Genomic DNA, 20,048 nt, shown 5'->3' on the forward strand with positions numbered 1-20,048 from the left:
CATCTAGTCATTTCAGCACCATTTGTTAAAGATGCTTTCTTTCTTCAAATGTATAATTTTAGATTCTATGTTGAAAATCAGGTGTTCATAGGATTGTGGATTAGTAGCCAGGTCTTCAGTTAGATTCCATTGGTCAAAGTCTCTGTTTTTATGCTAATACCAAGCTGTTTTCAGTACTTTAGCTCTGTAATAGAGTTTGAAGTCAGGGATGATAATGCATCTGGAAGTACCTTTATGATTGTTTTGGCTATCCTGGGTTTTTTTGTTTGTTTGTTTGTTTTTTTCATATACACTTGTTATTGTTCTCTCAAGTTCTGTGAAGAATTTTGTTGGGATTTTGATGGGGATTGCATTGAATCTATCAATTGTCTTTGGTAGTATTGTCATTTTTACCATGTTGATCCTACCAATTCAAGAGCATAGGAGATCATTCCATTTCCTTGCGTCCTCTTCCATTTCTTTCTTCAAAACCTTAAAGTTCTTGTTAAATAGATCTTTCACTTCCTTTGTTAGTGTTAGCCCAAGATACTTTATACTATTTGTGGCTATCATGAAAGGTGATGTTTCTCTGATTTCCCTCTCTGCTTCTTTATTCTTTGTATATAGGAGGGCTACTGATTTTTTGGAATTGTTCTTGTATCCTGCCACATCACTGAAGGTATTTATCAGCTGTAGGAGTTCTTTGGAAGAGTTTTATGGTCACTTCTGTATACTATCATATTATCTGAAAATAACGAAAGTTTGACTTGTTCCTTTCCAATTTGAATCACCTTGAAATTCTTATATTGTCTTACTACTATTGCTAGAACTTCAAGAACAATATTGAAGAGATATGGAGAGAGTAGACAGCCCTGTCTTGTTCCTGATTTTAGTGGAATGGCTTTGAGTTTTTTTCCATTAAATCTAATGTTAGTTGTAATCTCTCCAAGACCTTTATCATAAAGGGGTGTGTCAAATGCTTTTTCAGCATCTAATGAAATGATCATATGTTTTTTTTTTCTTTCAGTTTGTTTTTATGATGGATTACATTGATAGATTTTTGTATGTTGAACCAGCCCTGCCTCTCTGGGATGAAGTCTACTTGATCACAATGGATAATTTTTTGATGTGTTGTTGGATTTGGTTTGTCAGTATTGTATTGAGAATTTTTGCATCAATGTTCATTAGTGAGATTGTCTGTAATTCTCTTTCTTGGTTGAGTCTCTGTGTGCTTTTCCTATCAGGGTGACTGTAGCTTCATAAGAGTTTGTCAATGACTCTTCTGTTTCTATTATGTGAAGCATATTATGGAGTATAGGTATTATCTCTTCTTTGAAGTTCTGGTATTATTCTGCATTAAACTACCTGGTCCTGGGCTTTTTTTTTTTTTTTTTTTTTTTTTTTGGTAGCGAGGTTTTTGATGACAACTTCTGTTTTCTTGCGACTTATAGGTCTATTTAAATTGTTCACTTGGTCTTGATTTAATTTTGGTGTATGATACTTAGCCTAAAAATTGTCTATTTCTTTTACATTTTCTAATTTTGTGGCATAGAGTCTTTTGTAGTAAGACCCAATGATTCTCTGAATTTCCTCAGTGTCTGGTGTTATGTCCCTCTTTTCATTTCTGATCTTTTTAATTTGCATGTTCTCTCTCTGCCTTTTGATTAGTTTGGATAGGAATTTGCCAATCTTGCTAATTTTCTCAAATAACCAGCTCTTTGTTTCATTGATTTTTTAGACTGTTTTCTGCATTTCTATTTTGTTGATTTCAGCCCTCAGATTGATTATTTCCAGTCTTCTACTCCTCCTGGGTTTGTCTGTTTCTTTTTTTTTTTCTAGTGCTTTCATGTGTGCTGTTTAGTCTCTAATGTGAAATTTCTCCTTTTTTTTTTCTTTTTTAATGTGGGCACATAATGATATGAACTTTCCTTTTAGCACTGCTTTCATAGTGTCCCATAGATTTGGGTATGTTGTGTCTTTATTTTCATTTAATTTAAGAAAGATTTAATTTCTTTCTTATTTGTTTTTGAACCTAGGGGTAGTTCATTAGGTGACTGTTAAGTTTCCATTAGTTTGTAGTCTTTCTAGGTGTAAAATTGTTAAATTCTAACTTTATTCCATGATGATCCAATAAGACACAGGTGGTTACTAAATTTTTTTTTTGTATCTCTGGATGTTTTCTTTGTTACTGAGTATGTAGTCAATTTTCAAGAAGCTTCCATGAGATGCTTAGAAGAAGGTATATTCTTTTGTCTTTGGGTGGAATGTTCTATACATGTCTCTTAAGTCCATTTGATTCATTATATCTGTTATTTCTCTTATTTCTCTGTTAAGTTTCTGTCTGGTTGACATGTCCATTGCTGAGAGAGGAGTGTTGAAATCTCCTACTATTAGTGTGTGAGGTCTGCTGTGTGCTTTGAATTCTATTAATGTTTCTTTTATATATGTGGGTGCTTTATATTAGGGGCATTGATATTCAGGATTGAGACTTCATCCTGGTGAATTGTTCCTGTTATAAGTATAACATCTCCATCTCTTCTGAGAGATTTTAGTTTGGAATCAATTTTGTTGGATATTAGTATAGCCACACCAGCTTGTTTCTTAGGTCCATTTGATTGAAAAACCTTTTCCGAATCCTTTACTCTGAGGTAATGTCTGTCTTTGAGGTTAAGGTGTATTTCTTGTAAATAGAAGAATGTTGGGTCCTGTTTTAATATCTATTCTCTTAGCCTGTGTCTTTTTATAGGTGAATTGAGTCCATTGATATTAAGTGATATTAATGACCAGTGGTTGTTAACTCCTGCTATTTATTTATTTACTTTTTTGGTGGTAGTGTTTGTGTGTTTCCCTTCTTTGAGTTGTGCTGGTGGAGGGTTGTCATATGTCTGTGTTATTATGGGTGTTGTTGGCTTCCTTGGTTTGTGGTTTTCTTTTTAGTACTTTCTGTAAGTTTGGGTTTATGGCTGTATATTGTTTAAATCTCTTTTTGTCCTGGAATATCTTGTTTTCTCTATCGATTGTGAATGCAAGCTTTGCTGTGTATAGTAGACTGGTCTTGCATCCACGGTCTCTTAGTGTCTGTAGCACATCTATCCAAGCCCTTATGGATTTCATGGTTTCCATAGAGAAGTCAGTTGTAATTCTGATAGGTATCCCTTTATATTTACTTGAACATTTTCCCTTGAAGCTCTTAATATTCTTTCTTTATTCTGTATGTTTTGTGTTTTGATTATTACATGGTGAGGGAACTTTTTTTTGATCCAGTCTATTTGGCGTTTTGTGTGCTTCTTGTACCTTCATAGGAATATCCTTCTTTAAGTTGGGAAAGTTTTCTACTATAAAATGTTGGATATATTTTCTGGGCCTTTGACCTGTACTTCTTCTGCTGCTTCTACCCTATTATTCTTAGGATTTATCTTTTCATGGTATTCCAGATTTCCTGGATGTTTTGTGTTAAGAATTTGTTGAATTTGCTGTTTTCTTTGATCAATGTGTCTATTTTCTCTATAGTATCTTCAGCACCTGAGATTCTTTCTTTTATCTCTTGTATTCTGTTGGTTATATGTGTCTGTAGTTCCTGTTCATTTACTCACATTTTCCATATCCATCGCTTTTTTGGTTTGTGTCTTCTTTATTACCTCCATTTCGGTCTTCAAGTCTTGAATTGTTTCCTTTACCTGTTTGTTTGCTTTTTCTTGGCTTCTTGGCTATCTTTGAGGGATTTATTAATTTCTTCTAACTTTTTGTTCATCTTCTCTTCCATTTCTTTAAGTGAGTTTTTTACTTCCTGTTCAAGGGTCTCCATAATTTTCATAATGTTACATTTAAAGTTGATTTCTTCTACTTATTCTTTGTTAAGGTGTTCAAGTCTTTCTTTTGTGTGTTCGCTGGATTCTGGTGTTATCATGTTGCTTTTCAGGTTGTTGGAGGAATTCTTGCATTGGTGCCTGCCTGTCCCTTCCTTCAAATGTGGCCAGGAGAATCTTGGCATTTTTGTTCAATCTTTGCTGTGGCTGACTGTGTACTTAGAGGTTTTTCTTGGTCTGCCCTTTTTTATGTCTCCTCAGCACTGGAGCTGGCTCTCAGATCCCTTTTGCCCTGAAGCAGGCTGGGGTGGTGGATCTAAGAACCCGGCAGATGGAAAGGAGTGCTTGGGGACAAGATGGGATGGGTAAATAGAGAAATCCAGTAGGAGGAGAGATGCCCAAATGAATGGCCAGAAATGTTTAGGGAATTGGAAGGGGGCTGTACTCCATTCCTGGGGTGTCTGGCTGGCCGGACGGGCACAGACTTCCCCCTCCAGATGGATCTCCTCAGTAGAGGTATAAGGCCTCTTGTTAGCCAAGGACCTCACAGACAAAAGGGCAGACTTGGAGTGGGCAGGGTTGTGTGGAACAAAGAAGCCCCAGCCTCAGGAGCACTCACCACTGGCTCCTCAGACCCTCAGCCCTGAAGCAGGCTGAGTTGAGGGATCCTAGGACGTTGCAGATGCAAAGAGGTGCTTGGGGGCAAGATGAAATGGGGTAGAGAAAGCCAGTAGCCAGGGAGATGCCCTGCTGAATGACTAGAAACATTTAGGGAATTGGAGGGGGCCTGTACTCTGTTTCTGGAGCATCCGGCCAGCCAGACGAGCACACACTTACCCTCTGGATAGATCTCCTTATTACAGGCACAGGGTCTCTTGCTGGTCAAGGATCTCACAAAAGGGCGGGTCCACCGGATGGATGGTTCTCCTCAGTACAGGTGCAGCTCAACATGTGTATTATTAACTGTACAGAAACAAAAACAATATTCCTAAAAATGTTCATGTTTAATTAATTAACTAGCTAATGAAATTTACAAATTCATTGTATTGTTAAATGTAAAACATTAAGATTTTGGCAACCATCTCAAAATCTGCATATGTGAAAATAGATAAAATACAAACTGATCCTTTTTTATTTTATCTAATCTAAAATTATGCTTAGCTTTTTGCTACAGTTGAATATGATTTGTGCTGCTTAACATGCAATTGATGTTAACTTGTTGTTTTTCATTTTTAAATTACATGAAGTAGAATCAAAACCCTGTGTCCTTATCATTGGCTTCTCAGTCTGCCCTCATTGTCAGCCACATTCAGAGAGTCTGGTTTGATCACATACTCATTCAGTCCCAGTCCACCTGGCCTTGGTGAGCTCCCATTGGATCAGTCACACCGTCTGTCTCAGTGGTGTCTGGTTGACCTGTCCATTGGTGAGAGAAGACTGTTGAAATCTCGTACTATTAGAGTGTGGGGTTTCATGTATGCTTTGAATTCTAGTATTGTTTCTTTTACATATGTAGGTGCTTTTATATTAGGGGTGTAGATATTCAGGATTGAGACTTCATTTTGTTGAATTGTTCCTGCTATGAGTATAAAGTGTCCTTCATCTCCTCTGATTGGTTTTAGTCTGAAATCAATTTTGTTAGATGTTAGTATAGCCACACCTGCTTGTTTCTGTGATCTATTTGATTGGAAATTCCTTCCCCAACACTTTACTCTGTCTTTGAAGTTGAGGTGTGTTTCTTGTAAACAGCAGAATGTTGGATCCTATTTTTGTATCCTTTGTCTTAACCTGTGCCTTTTTTTTTCCATCAAGGCTTTATTCTTGCTCAATACCTGTCCTGTGGTTAATTAACATTGATAGACATTTCCTTCCATCAGAACTTTGCATCTAATAGAAGACTCTAATTCCTAACATTTCCCCATCCTTTTATTCTTTCTTTTTTTTTTTATTAAAAATTTCTGCCACCTCCCTGCCTCCCATTTTCTTCACCCTTCCACGACTCCCCTCCCCCTCCCTCTCCAGTCTGAACAGCAGTCAGGTTTCCTGGCTCTGAGAGAAGTCCGAGGTCCTGCCCCTCCATCCAGGTCTAGGAAGGTGAACATCTAAACAGGCTAGGCTCCCACAAAGCCAGTACATGCCGTAGGATCAAAACCCCATGCCATTGTCTTGACTTCTCAGCAGCCCTCATTGTCCGGCATGTTCAGAGAGTCTGGTTTTATCCCATGTTTTTTGAATCCAAGTCCAGGGGGCCTTGGTGAGCTCCCATTAGATCAGCCACACCGTCTCAGTGGGTGAGTGCACCCTTCGCTGTCCTGACTTCCTAGTTCATGTTCTCCCTCCTTCTGCTCCTCATTTGGACCTTGAGAGCTCAGTCCAGTGCTCCAATGTGGGTGTCTGTCTCTATCTCCATCCATCGCCAGATGAAGATTCTATGGTGATATGAAAGATATTCATCAATATGGCTATAGGATAGGGTCATTTCAGGATCCTTGTCCTCAGCTGCCCAAGAAACTAGCTGGGGACATCACCCTGGACCCCTGGGAGCTGCGCTAGAGTCAAGTCTCCTGCCACTCCTAAAATGGCTCCCTAAATTAAGATATATACTTCCGTGCTCCCATATCCATCCTTCCTTTATCCCATCCATCCCATTCCCCCAAGCTCTCCCCATCCTCCCCTTCTCACTTTTCTCTCACCATCTCCCCTTTCCCCTATCTCACCTTACGCTCAAGTTGTCAATTTTTGCTGGCAATCTTGTCTACTTCCCATATCCAGGAGGAAAAATAAAACCTTTTTGTTTAGCTTCTCTAAGGATCACGAATTATAGGCTCAAAGTCCTTTATTTATGGCTAGAAACCAATTATGAGTGAGTATATCCTATGTTCATCTTTTTGGGTCTGGGTTACCTCATTCAGGATAGTGTTTTCTATTTCCGTCCATTTGCATGCAAAATTCACGATGTCGGTTTTTTTTTTACTGCTGAATAGTACTCTAATTTGTATGTATTCCACACTTTCTTCATCCATTCTTCCATTGAAGGGCATCTAGGTTGTTTCCAGGTTCTGTCTATTACAAATAATGCTGCTATGAACATAGTCAAACAAATGCTTTTGTAGTATGATAGGGCATCTCTTGGGTATATTCCCAAGAGTGGTATTGCTGGGTCCTGGGGTAGGTTGATCCCGAATTTCCTGAGAAACTGCCACACTGCTTTCCAAAGTGGTTGCACAAGTTTGCATTCCCACCAGCAATGGATGAGTGCTCCTCTTACTCCACATCCTCTCCAGCAAAGGCTATCCTTGATGTTTTTGATTTTAGCCATTGTGACAGGTATAAGATGGTATCTCAAAGTTGTTTTGAGTTGAATTTCCCTGATCGTTAATGAGCTTGAGCATGTCCCTAAGTGTATTTTGGTCATTTGAACTTCTTCTGTTGAGAATTCTCTGTTCATTTCAGTGCCCCATTTTTTTATTGGGTTAATTAGCATTTTAAAGTCTAGTTTCTTGAGTTCTTTATATATTTTGGAGATCAAACCTTTGTCTGTTGCGGGGTTGGTGAAGATCTTCTCCCATTCAGTAGGTTGCCTTTTTGTCTTAATGACAGTGTCCTTTGCTTTACAGAAGCTTCTCAGTTTTAGGAGATATCATTTATTCAATACTGCCCTTAATGTCTGTGCTACTGGGATTATACGTAGGAAGTGGTCTCCTGTGCCCATGTGTTGTAGAGTAGTTCCCAATTTCTCTTCTGTCAGGTTCAGTGTGTTCAGACTGATATTGAGGTCTTTAATCCATTTGGACTTGAGTTTTGTGCATGGTGATAGATATGGATCTATTTTCATTCTTCTATAGTTTGGCATCCAGTTATTCCAGCACCATTTTTTGAAGATGTTTTCTTCCTTCCATTGTTTATTTTTAGCTCCTTTATTGAAAATTGGGTGTTCATAGGTTTGTGGGTTAAAATCCAGGTCTTCTATTAGATTCTATTGATCGTCTTCTCTGTTTTTTTGCCAATACCAAGCTGTTTTCAATACTGTAGCTCTGTAATAGAGTTTGGAGTCAGGAATGATAATGCCTCCAGAAGTTCCTTTATTGTATAAGATTGTTTGGTCTATACTGGCCTTTTTGTTTTTCCACATAAAGTTGAGTATTGTCCTCTCAAGGTCGATGGAGAATTTTGATGGAATTTTTATGGGGATTGCATTGACTCTATAGATTGCTTTTGATAGAATTGCCATTTTTATTGTGTTGATCCTCCCAATCCAAGAGCAAGGGAGATCCTTCGATTTTATGGTATCCTCTTCAATTTCTTTCTTCAGAGAAGTTCTTGTCAAATAGATCTTTCACTTCCTTGTTTACAATTACCCCTAAATATTTTATGCTATTTGTGACTATCGTGAAATGTGATGCTTCTTTGATTTCCCTTTCTGCTTCCTCATCCTTTGTGTATAGGAGGGTAACTGATTTTTTGGAGTTGATCTTTATCCTTCCACATTACTAAAGGTGTTTCTCAGCTGTAGGAGTTCTTTGGTGGAGTTTTGGGGGTCGCTTATTTACACTATCATATCATCTGCAAATAACGAAAGTTTAACTTCTTCCTTTCCAATTCGAATCCCCTTGATCCCCTTATGTTGTCTTATTGCTATTGCTAAAACTTCAAGCACTGTATTGAAGAGGTATGGAGAGAGTGGACATCCTTGTCGTGTTCCTGATGGCTTTGAGTTTCTCACTGTTTAATTTGCTGTTAGCTGTCAGCTTGCTGTAAATAGCTTTTATTATATTTAGGTATGACCCTTGTATCCCTAATCTCGCCAATACCTTTATCATAAAGGGACGTTGAATTTTGTCAAATGCTTTTTCAGCATCTAATGAAATAATCATAAGGTTTTTTTTTCAGTTTATTTATATGACAGATTACATTGATAGATTTGTGTATATTGAACTCGTCCTACACCTCTGGGATGAAACCTACTTGATCATAATGAATAATTTTTCTAATGTGTTCTTGGATTCAGTTTGCCAGTATTTTGTTGAGAATTTTTGCCTCAATGTTCATGAGTGAGATTGGCCTGTAATTCTACTGTGGCTTTTTATAGGTGAATTGAGTCCTGTGATATTAAGTGATATTAATGACCAGTGGTTGTTAACTCTGGTTATTTTTTTCTTGTGATAGTTTTTGTGTGTTTCCCTTCTTTGAGTTGTGCTGGTGGAGGGTTTCATATGTCTCTGTTATTATTGGTGTTGTTGGCTTCCTTGGTTTGTGGTTTTCCTTTTAGTACTTTCTGTAAGACTGGGTTTGTGACTAATATGGCAACCCGTCAAACAAGGGATGAACTTGAAATGATGTTAAAAAAGGAGAGGCTACTAACTGAAAATTTTTACCAATCTTTCTATAAGTATATGGTCTGAAATTTTAGTTACAAAAATATTAAAATATATAAAAGTTCCATTTAATAATACATTTAATTTTACCTTATGACTGTGTCTTTGCTATTCGTAGAGTATCAAGAATACCTTAAGATGAATTCCATAGGAAATTTACCTGTCTGTCCAAAGAAATTTTTTGAGGGATGCTGAAAAATATATGCTATATATGTTTTATTATTAAGGAGCAAAATAAAAAGATTAACTTTAAGTTTGTGAAGATAAAGTTCATTTTAAGGCTTATTATACATTTTTGTTCTTAATTCTAGACAACACAGCCTCAATACTTACCAGGAGAAATGGCTTCCGCAGGCAGGAACAATCAGTTTACTATCTGCCAATTTTCATTGTGGACAGTGGATCTCCTTCACTAAGTAGTACCAACACCCTTACCATTCGAGTCTGTGACTGTGATGCGGATGGTGTGGCACAAACCTGCAATGCAGAGGCTTATGTTTTACCCGCTGGCCTCAGCACTGGGGCTCTGATAGCAATACTGGCCTGTGTCTTGACACTATTCGGTAAGTACTATTTGTGCTTCTGTCTCTTTTATTGATTTACCTTGAACTCTACATTTTTCTCTGCTTCCCTCCCTACCTCTTTCCTCCTCTTCAACCCTACCACAAGTCTCCGTGCTCCCAATTTACTCAGGAGATCTGGTCTTTTTCTACTTCCCATGTAGATTAGATCTATGTAAGTATCTCTTAGTGTCCTCATTGTTGTCTAAGTTCTCTGGGATTGTGGTTTTCTTTGTTTTATGTGTAAAAGCCACCTATGAGTGAATATATGTGATAATTGTCTTTCTGTGGCTGGGTTACCTCACTTGAAATAATGTTTTCTAGCTCCATCCATTTTCCTGCAAAATTCAAGATGTCATTTTTTCTGCTTTGTAGTACTCCATTGTGTAAATGTACCACATTGTTCTTATCCAGTCTTTGGTTGAAGGGCATTTAAGTTGTTTCCAGGATTTGTTCTTTTCTTTATAGGAGCAGTTGCCAAAACAAACACCACATGTTTTCTTACCTTATTTTTATTTCTTTTGAGTGTATTTACAAAGATATGTGAATAATTCACCAGTGTTATTTTAACACTCATTACTTATATTTTCAACTTGTAGTATTATTCAAAGCACAAAATATAATAAAAGAATATGAAATTCATTTTTAACATAAAACCCAGGAAAAATTAACTACTATGGTGACTTTTATTAGTTTACTTTGAAATTTACCTCATCCTGTTTCTTTGTGTGAGAAATATTTACATGAGCATTATAATAGACTAGAAGGGGTATTTTCACTGTCGTTTTGATAGTATGCTTATTTGAGAAATGACATAATGGACAGATTTATCAAGAAATATGTTCAGTGAGTGTTTATTTTGGTATTTACAATAATGAAGTTCTGGCAATACAAGTATTATAATTTCTTGAGAATTATTGTCATATTTAATTCTATTTTCCTATTATTAACTTATTATTGACTGAACTACATTTGCTTATATTTACATAGGAGTTTGTATAGCATTGTTTTTAATATTGGAAGCTATCCAATATGGTCATTGGATAATGAAAAAGTTTATTCAAAAGCAACATTTTAATTCACAGTGTATATTTCTACAAGACTGACAAGCACTTAAATTTGCACATGTTGGTGTGTCATGTGTTTCCTTGTGATTTACTGGAATAAGGAAATAAATTTACAACATATGTTTATAGAAGCAGAATTAGTTGTGGAAGTCAGCATGACCTGCTGCTTCAGACAGATTTGGGGAAGCATGTACCTGTATACTACTCTTTGCCTATGTTGTTCATTAGGTGTTCATAAGGGGAGTGCTAGTTTCTTTTCAGAGTAGCTTCATAATCTCAAAGATGAATTCACATGACTAGTCTTGTAAAGATTTGAGAGTTTAATGAGACAATTCATGCACAGAACCGAATGCCTACCCATACTGAACATTCTATATGTCTTTAAGTGTAATTGATGAAACAATAGTCCTCACTCTATTAACAAAGTTAAATAAGACTCAGCTGCTAATACAATGTAAATAGTCTCATAAAAGAGAAATTTTGTCTTCAATAACCCCAACTACATGAGTAGATCTAGAGAAAACAATCATACTACTCTTTCTAAATATCTATAAACAGGAGTCAGAAACTTCCCGAAATTTCTTAGAAATAACTGATAATTCACAGTTAAAAAGTGATTAGACTATAAGGACTAAGAGTAAATATAAAAAAAATGGTGGCATTATGAACAAATGTATATTGATCTACTTGGCTTGTAAAAATAATAATGAGCAAAATTGAATATTTACTTTTACTGTATAAAAGTAGAATAACAACATAAGTTATAAAACCATCATTCTATTACAGACAATGTCTTTACTCTGAGACAACCAAATCATGGGAAGGGAAGATTAGAGGTAGACAACGTGTAAAACACTTTAAACTTTGACAATTTAATACATACAGACACACACAATTCATTATACTATGCTTTCTGAAACAAGTTACAGCTGACTGTACTCTCTCAGGGATACACAGAGAAACCCTGACTTGAAAAATCAGAGAGAGGTAGTGTGGGACAGGCAGAAGTAGATTATTACCATCTATTCTTTGGTTCTCTCTCTTTCTGTGATATGTGTGTGTATGTGAGTGTGTGAGTATCTTGACTGTGTGGTGTGAGGGATTTGTGGTGTGTGCATGTGTGTGAAGTTATGTTTTGGTTTGTGTGTTGTGACTGTGTGTGCATATGTATATTTTGGGGTCTTGTGGTGTGTACTTGTGTAGGGAGTGTTGGATATCTGCAGTGAGGGTGTATTTGTGTGGGGTGTGTTGTTTCCATGATTGTCTCCATATAAACAGGCAATGTCAAAACAGGAATGACAAAAAAGGCCAATGCAATGATTCTTAATGATATTCTGCTATACTCACAGATGGGTGCTCAGCCAAACTCATCAATGCATCAATGAGGCATTACCCAGAACATTACAGAAACAGATACAGAGATTCAATGCCAAACATTAGGCAGAACTCAAGGAATACTGTGGAAGAAGGGGAGGAAGGATTGTAGAACCCAGTGGTGTCAAAGATACCACAAGGAATCCTACAGAATCAACTAACCTGGGCTCACAGGGACTCACAGATACTGCATGGGACTGACATAGGCACTCCACCTATATATTACATTTGTGTAGTTTGTTCTTCTTGTTGGACTCCTATGAGTAGGAGCATGGGCTATCTCTAAATATGTTACCTATTTTGGGATCCATTACTCCTACTGGTTGACTCATCCAGCCTTAATAGAAGAGGAGATGCCTAGTTTTGATGCATCTTGATATACCATGGCTTGCTGAAATCCAAGGGATACTGACATGCAGCTGCAGAGAACCAGTGGAGATGAACTGGATTGGGGTGGGGATTGGGTGAGAAATTTGGAACAGGGGAGAGAGGAGAAAGTTTGGTTGTGATATAAAATGAAAAAATGAACAGAAACAAACAAGTGATAGATAAAACAAAAAGAACAGTCTTCTAAGAAATAACAAAATGTAACAACATAATACATCATAAGACAAAGCAAAAATGATCACATCAAAGTTGAAATGGCAACCCAACAATAGAAAAAGAGTCCCAAGAGCAGGCAAAAGTATCAGAGGGCCACTTCTCCCAGTCAGGATCTCATAAAAGTACTAAAATATTTTTTAGTAGTTTCCCACTGCATGTGGTTTCAACACAACACCCTCAAATGCCTTCCCCCAATGTTGGGCATCATTCTACAGTCTGTTCCTTAACTCCACCATCCCTTACATCATCCCCCCATTTTCACTTGCTTCTATTCTGCTTGTAAAATCTATCCTATTTTCCTCACTCAGGGAGATTCTGTATCCACTCTAACCATTCTCTCTTTGCCTAACCTCCCTGGGTCTATAGATTGTTTTTTTTTTATTAACTCAGTGATTAACATCTCCTTGTATGTGACTGCTTAACAAATTTGTCTTCTGAGTCTGTGTCACCTCACTCAGTATAATTTTTTTTCTAGTTCCTTTCATTTGCCTGCAAATTTCATGGTGTTCATTTTTTATAAAGCAGAATAATACTCTATTGTGTTAATGTAACACATCTTCTTTATGATCGTTTTTGTTTTTTCTAATTTCTGGCTTTTATAAATAAAGCTGCAATTAACATTGTTGAGCAAGTGTCCTTGTGGTTGGATGGAATATGTTTGGGTATAAACCAAAGAATGGTATAACGAGCCTTGAAATAGATAATTTTTAGACTTTTAGAGAAGATATTATATTGATTTCCATAGGGTTTGTACAAGTTTTCCCTCCCACCAGGAATAGAAAATTGTTTCTCTTGCTCCACATCTTCACCCGCATGAGCTATGTCTTATTTTATTGATCTTAACTGTTCTGACACATGTAAGATGGAATCCAAAACTGGTTTTGATTTTCATCTCCCTAAAGGCTGAGGAAGTTGAGCATTTCTTGAAGTGTTTTTCAAACTTTTGATATTCTTCTATTGAGAATTCTGTGTTTACATCTCTACCCTATTTTTCATTGGATTATTTGTTTTTTTAATATCTAGTTTCCAAGTTCTTTTTATATTTGTATATTAGCACTCTATCATATGTGGAGTTGCTAAGAATCATTTCCAATTCTGTAAGTTGTTTCTTTGTCCAATTGATAGTGTCATTTACTTTATATAAGCTTTTCAGTTTCATGGTATTCCATTTATCAATTGTTTATCTTAATGCCTGTCTTGTCTTATTGGTGTTCTGTTCAGAAATTCATTGCCTGTACCAATGAGTTTAAGGTCGTTTCACACTTTGTCTTCTATCAGGCTTAGTGCATCTGGTTTCTCATTACTTTTTATAGCAATATATTTTAAAATATATGATTATTTTTATTTTATGCATATGGCTGTTTTGTCTACATGAATATGTGCATACAGAGGTTAGGAAAGTGCATCAGATCTGTAGAAGGAGCTGTGGGTTGAGTTCCTGCCACCCGGCTCCCAGCCGCCTGGATAGCTTATGCCCCGAAATAACAACACACAAACTGTATTCCTGGACATAGATAGAAGACCTTCGTCTTCCCACAGGGCAGAAAATTTGGACTGCTTTTCAGTATCGAGAGGGAGGGGGAATGGTGTGGGGGGAGGAGAAGAGGAGTGGAGATAGGGGGAGGGGACTGGGGGGAGGGGACAATATTTGGGAGGAGGGGAGGGAAATGGGAAACGGGGAGCAGGTGGAAATTTTAATTAAAAAAGAATAAAAATAATAATAAAAAAATTAAAATTAAAAAAATAAATAAAAATAAAAATAAAAAATGCCTGGCCCATTATATCTAGCCTTTTCTTGGCTAACTCTCATATCTTGCCTAACCCATATTTAGTAATCTGTGTAGCACCATAAAGTGATGTCTTACTGGGAAAGATTATAGTTTACGTCCCTCTTGGGCTGGAGCTTCATCACATCTGACCCAGAGAGGAGAGGCATGGCATCTGCCTAACATCCCTTCTTCCCAGCATTCTGTTCTGTTTACTCCACCCACCTATGTTCTAACCTATCAGGCCAAGCAGTTTCTTTATTAATTAACCAATGAAATCAACAGATTGATATGACACTCCCACATCACAGATCTCCTGAAACTGTGGTTGTGAGACTTCATTTGGTTTCTCAGAATTGAACATAGGAGCACCAGAAGAGCACCAATTATGATGAACCATGGAGCTATCCCTCCATACTCCAGTTACTTCTCTGTAGCTCTTATAGACCAGATTGAACTCAAATTCATAGAAATTCACCTCCTCTGCCTCCTGAATGCTGAAATTAAAACACCACTGCCTGACCAGTTACTGCTTCTTGATGAAAAAGCAAGGAAAGTTATCTTGCCAGTCACTTACCAGCTTTTCTTCCTCAAGCTTAAATTTTATGATGTGGAAATATAGACATGTCAGTCTCCACCTCTATCTATATTTTTCCAATCTTTGAGTATTTTTTTCTTTTGCTTGCCCTCACCTCTCTGTTGGAATCACATTTACACCCCAATAGTCTAAATGAAAGAAATATCCCTCAAACTCAGAATATGAGGTTTCTTATATTAAAACTGAGTACATCATGAATGAAATCACAACATTCAACTTCAGATTTGATCATATGGAAATCAAACAACCACTTTAATTTTTCCTCATGTAGAAAAGTTTAGCTGATATATTGAAAGAATTTTAGTATTTTTTAAAAAGAAAAATTATGCCTATAACTAAGAGCAGTACCAGTTATGTTCTATGTATTATCATAGTTAAATTCCTATTTTATCAAATGAAGATTTTTTTCTGAATAAAAACATTTTAAAGAAAGAAAACTATGTACAACTGACATATTAAGTCATTAATGAAGTAGATCTTTCAGAAATTCAAAAAAATTCAGAAAAAAATCACCTGCTTTTATTTAAAGTATTTCTCATCATTGGCAATTGCATGAATATTTTGAGAATATTACAGTTAGATTACCTTACTTTGCCCAAGAATACCTATACATTCTTACTAAATCTTCTGCTATGTTTACTCTACTAGGTTCTATTTGTTTCTGTACTTGGACCATAATTTCCAGTGTTTGAAGTGATGTAGTCTCCCTTCCTGCTCTTTGCTCTTCACACAGAGTGTCATACTCCATAAGACTTGGCATAAGAGGCTGTTTATAGAAACTCATCATTCTAGCTAAAATTTCAACATTAATAAAGTGGATAGCTTGACATTCAGCTGTCATTTATCATTTCATTATGCTTCTACAACCTTAGAAATATGAACTAGATTTAGCCTTCTTTGGCTGAGGCTACTTATGATTCTGTTCAACTGAAAATGTTTTCTTGGTCTGGCTCTTTTAAGCAGAGTCAGAATTTTACAAATGTGCAAAAATGTTTACTAAGTCATTGATAATGTGGATGAAAGCAGAAGACATCTAAAAACTGTATTATTTCTCATGATCTATAATACTTAACTATCATTAACATCTGAGAAAATGTACAATATCTCAGTTGCTATTTTATGAGAGCAAATATGTTCCTACTTAAAGAAAGCAGAAAACAGAAAGGAGGAATGGTTTGCTTTTATAAGCTAATGCAATGACCTTGGCATTGACCCAAGTACTTTCCCTTTTTAAAACATTGTATGAAAACTGTTTTCAAGGCAACTATTATTATTAATGCCCCTTTTCTTTTTTTACTGTATTTTACTTTATTTATTTTTTATGGGGGGTATTTGAGACAGGGTTTCTCTGTAACCTTGGAGTCCTGGAACTAGCTTGGCCTCAAACTCACAGAGATCTGCCTGCCTCTTATTTTATTTTTTTTTAAAAAAGAAAAATATCTTTTTTCATCTTACATAGCATTCCAGTTCCCACTTCCTCCCCTCTTCCCATTCCCCACTCCACCCCACCCATTCCTCAGAGAGAGTAAGACACATTGCTTTGAGGAAAGACAAAGACTGTCCCTACTATATCTAAACCAAGCAAGGTATCCATCCAAAAAGAAAGGATTCCAGAAAGCCAGTGCAAGCAGTAGGGATGAATCCTGGTGCCACTGTCAGTTGCTGCTCAGTCTGCCCCTGTTATACAACTGTCACCCACATTCAGAGGGATAAGTTTGGAAGTGGTGGGCTTCCACTAGCTCAGGTAAACTGTTTCTGTGGGTGTCTCCATCATGGTCTTGATCTCTTTGCACATATTCTCACTCCTCCCACTCTTTAGCTGGACTTTAGAAGCTCCACTGTGGATCTCTGCTTCTGTTTCAACCAGTTGCTGGATGAAGGTTCTAACTCTTTGGTGACATTTATGGTAGTCATCAATCTGACTATAGGATATGCCCCTTTTCTTAGAACAAACAAAAGATTAAGGAAGTAGGCACAAAGTCAAAAGGCAAATACAAATTAGACTCAGAAACCTATCAGAAGCAGCAGAAGGGAGGAAATAAGCTTCCTCTAAATAGTCTTGAAACTATGTTCCTCAAAATGTAACTTCTAACATGAAATACCAAGATGCTGCTGGCAAGTGATTAAATGTCTCTAGCTTAATAGCTACCACAATAAAAGCATGAATATTGTCTGTTTCATGAGGTGAGTTTCTAGATCTTGACTTAATTCAGGATGTTTTATATATATGATATACTCCCGATACTTCTGACCTTGGGAAAACACACTTGATATTTCACATATTAATGTCAATACTATATTTTGGTACAAAATATAGCACACAAATTGTACTTGTGTATAAAATATTCATTATAGTTTGAACAGTTTTGCTCTGTCTTAATTCAGATTCAAATGAAATCATTGTAATGATCACATTTAAATAAAAAGTGTCTTGGGATACTCATTTTCACTAAAGAAAGATGAATTTTAGTTAAAATTAAACCTTTAAATGTCTTGAGACATGATAACAATGATCTGTTTTTCATGGTTTTTGCAAAATCCTAATTAGTATAATTTTACATCAGGCCTCACTATATATACTCCAACTCCTACTGAACAGCTGAAATGAGAAATCCCAATAGAACTATCAAATCTTGAAATACATTCCTACAGCCTGGTCTTATCTTCACTTAGTTTCTAATTTTATTGTTTTTCTAAGTCAGCTTTGTTTCTATTTTACTTTACATAAGGAATTAGACCTCAATCTCTTTTTAAAAAAATTATTTTTATTTAGTCCTACATTTTTCTCTGCTCCCCTCCATGCCTCTCCTCTCCTATTCAACCCTCCTCCACAGTTCCCATGCTTTCATGAGATCTTGTCTTTTTCTGCTTTACATGTCAATTAGATCTATGTATGTCTCTCTTAGGGTCCTCATTGTTGTATAGGTTCTCTGGGATTGTGATTTGTTTTATTTGCTTTTCTGTTAATAAACCACTTATGTGTGAGTAATATGATAATTGTCTTTTCTGGGTCTAGGTTACTTCACTCAAAAGATGTTTTCCAGATCCATCCTTTGTCCTGCAAAATTCAAGATGTCATTATTTTTTTCTGCTGTGTAGTACTTTATTGTGTAAATGTATCACATTTTCCTTATCCATTCTTCAATCGAGGGGCATTTATGTTGTTTCCAGGTTCTGGCTATGACAAACAATGCTGCTATGAACATATCCTTTTGATATATACCCAAAAGTTATATTGCTGGGTCTTGAGACATGCTGTTTTTTAATTTTCTGAGAAATTGCTACACACTAGGTTTAAGCCATGATGATCAGGGAAGATCCATGAGGTTACTGCATTTTTGTATCCGTTGGGGTTTGTTTTATTGCCAAGTATGTGGTCAATTTTTGAGAAGGTTCCATGAGGTTATGAGAAGAAGCTATATTCTTTTATATTTGGATGGATTATTCTATAGATATCTGTTAAGTCCATTTGAGTCATAACCTCTGTTAGTTACCTTATTTCTTTGTTCATTATTTTGTCTAACTGACCTGTCCAGTAGTGAGAGTGGAGCATTGAAGTCTCCTACTACTACTGTGTGGGGTTTAATGTATGATTTAAGCTTTAGAAGTGTTTGTTTTAAATATGAGGGTGTCCTGGGCATAGATGTTCAAAACTGAGATTTTCTCTTGATGGATTTTTCCTGTGACTAATATGAAATGTCCTTCTTTGTCTCTTTTGATTGATTTTAGTTTGAAGTCTATTTTGTTAGATACTAAGATATCTACACCAGCTTGTTTCTTAGGTCCATTTGATTGGAAAATTTATTCCCAACCCTTTACTCTGAGATGATATCTGTCTTTAAGGTTCAAGTATGTTTCTTGTATGCAGAAAAAGGATGGATTCTGTTTTTGTATCCAATCTGTTAGCCTGTGTCTTTTTATAGGTGAATTGAGTCCATTTATATTAAGATTAATGACCAGTGATTGCTATTTCCTGTTAATTTAGTTTTCATTGTTGTTAATTTGTGAGTTTTTCTTTTCTTTGAGATGTGCTGCTATGAGAATATAAATTGTCTGTGCTTCTGCTGATGTAGCCAACTTCCTTGGGTTGAAATTTTTTCTTCTAGTATTTTGTGTAGTTCTGGGTCTGTGGCTAGATATTGGTTAAATCTGGTTTTGTCATGGAATATCTTGTTTTGTTCTTCTATGGAGATTGAAAGTTTTGCTGAGTATAATAATCTGGGCTGTCATCTCTGGTCTCAGTGTCTGTATAATGCTTTATCATGACCTTCTGGCTTTCATTGTCTCCAATGAGAAGTCAGGCGTAATTCTGATAGGTCTGCCTTTATATGTTATTTTTCCTTTTTCCTTTGTAACTCTTAATTTTCTTTATTCTATTTGTTTAGTATTTTGATTATCATGTGGCTAGGGGACGTTTTTGGATAAAGTTTATTTGTTGTTCTGTAAGCTTCTTGTATCTTCATAGGCATATCTTTCTTTAAGTTGGGAAAGTTTTCTTCTATGATTTTGTTAAATATATTTTCTGTGCTTTTGAGTTGAACTTCTACTCTTTTTCTATACCTATTATTCTTAGGTATGGTCTTTTCTTATCTATATTTCCTGGATATTTTGGTTTAAACCTTTTAGAAATTTAATGTTTTATTTGACAAATGAGTCTATTTCCTCTATTGTATCTTCAGCACTTAAGATTTTTTTTCCATCTCTTGTATTCTGCTGTTAATGCTTGTATTTGCAGTTTCTGATCATTTTCTCTTGATTTCTGCTTCTATAATTCCCTCGGCTTGTGTTTTCTTTATGGTCTCTATTTCAGTTTTCAAGTCTTGAATAATTTCTTTCATATGTTTGATTGCGTTTTCTTGGTTTTTTCTTTAAAGGGATTTACTGATGGCTTCAATTTTTTTTCCTCTTTTTTTTGAGAAA

General features: G+C 36.1%; 1 protein-coding gene across 2 annotated transcripts in view; it reads left to right on the forward strand.

The window, feature by feature from the left end:
* The window catches only part of Cdh7 (cadherin 7), a 159,769-nt gene that overhangs the window by 130,742 nt on the left and 8,979 nt on the right, over nucleotides 1–20,048 (forward strand). For both annotated transcript variants that reach the window (XM_057770275.1, XM_057770276.1), the window contains one exon: nucleotides 9,472–9,723. In XM_057770275.1, coding sequence (XP_057626258.1) covers nucleotides 9,472–9,723 — 252 coding nt within the window. The remainder of the gene's footprint in view (nucleotides 1–9,471; nucleotides 9,724–20,048) is intronic.

Source organism: Chionomys nivalis, chromosome 5 (genome assembly GCF_950005125.1).
Source record: "Chionomys nivalis chromosome 5, mChiNiv1.1, whole genome shotgun sequence".
Lineage (NCBI taxonomy): Eukaryota > Metazoa > Chordata > Mammalia > Rodentia > Cricetidae > Chionomys > Chionomys nivalis.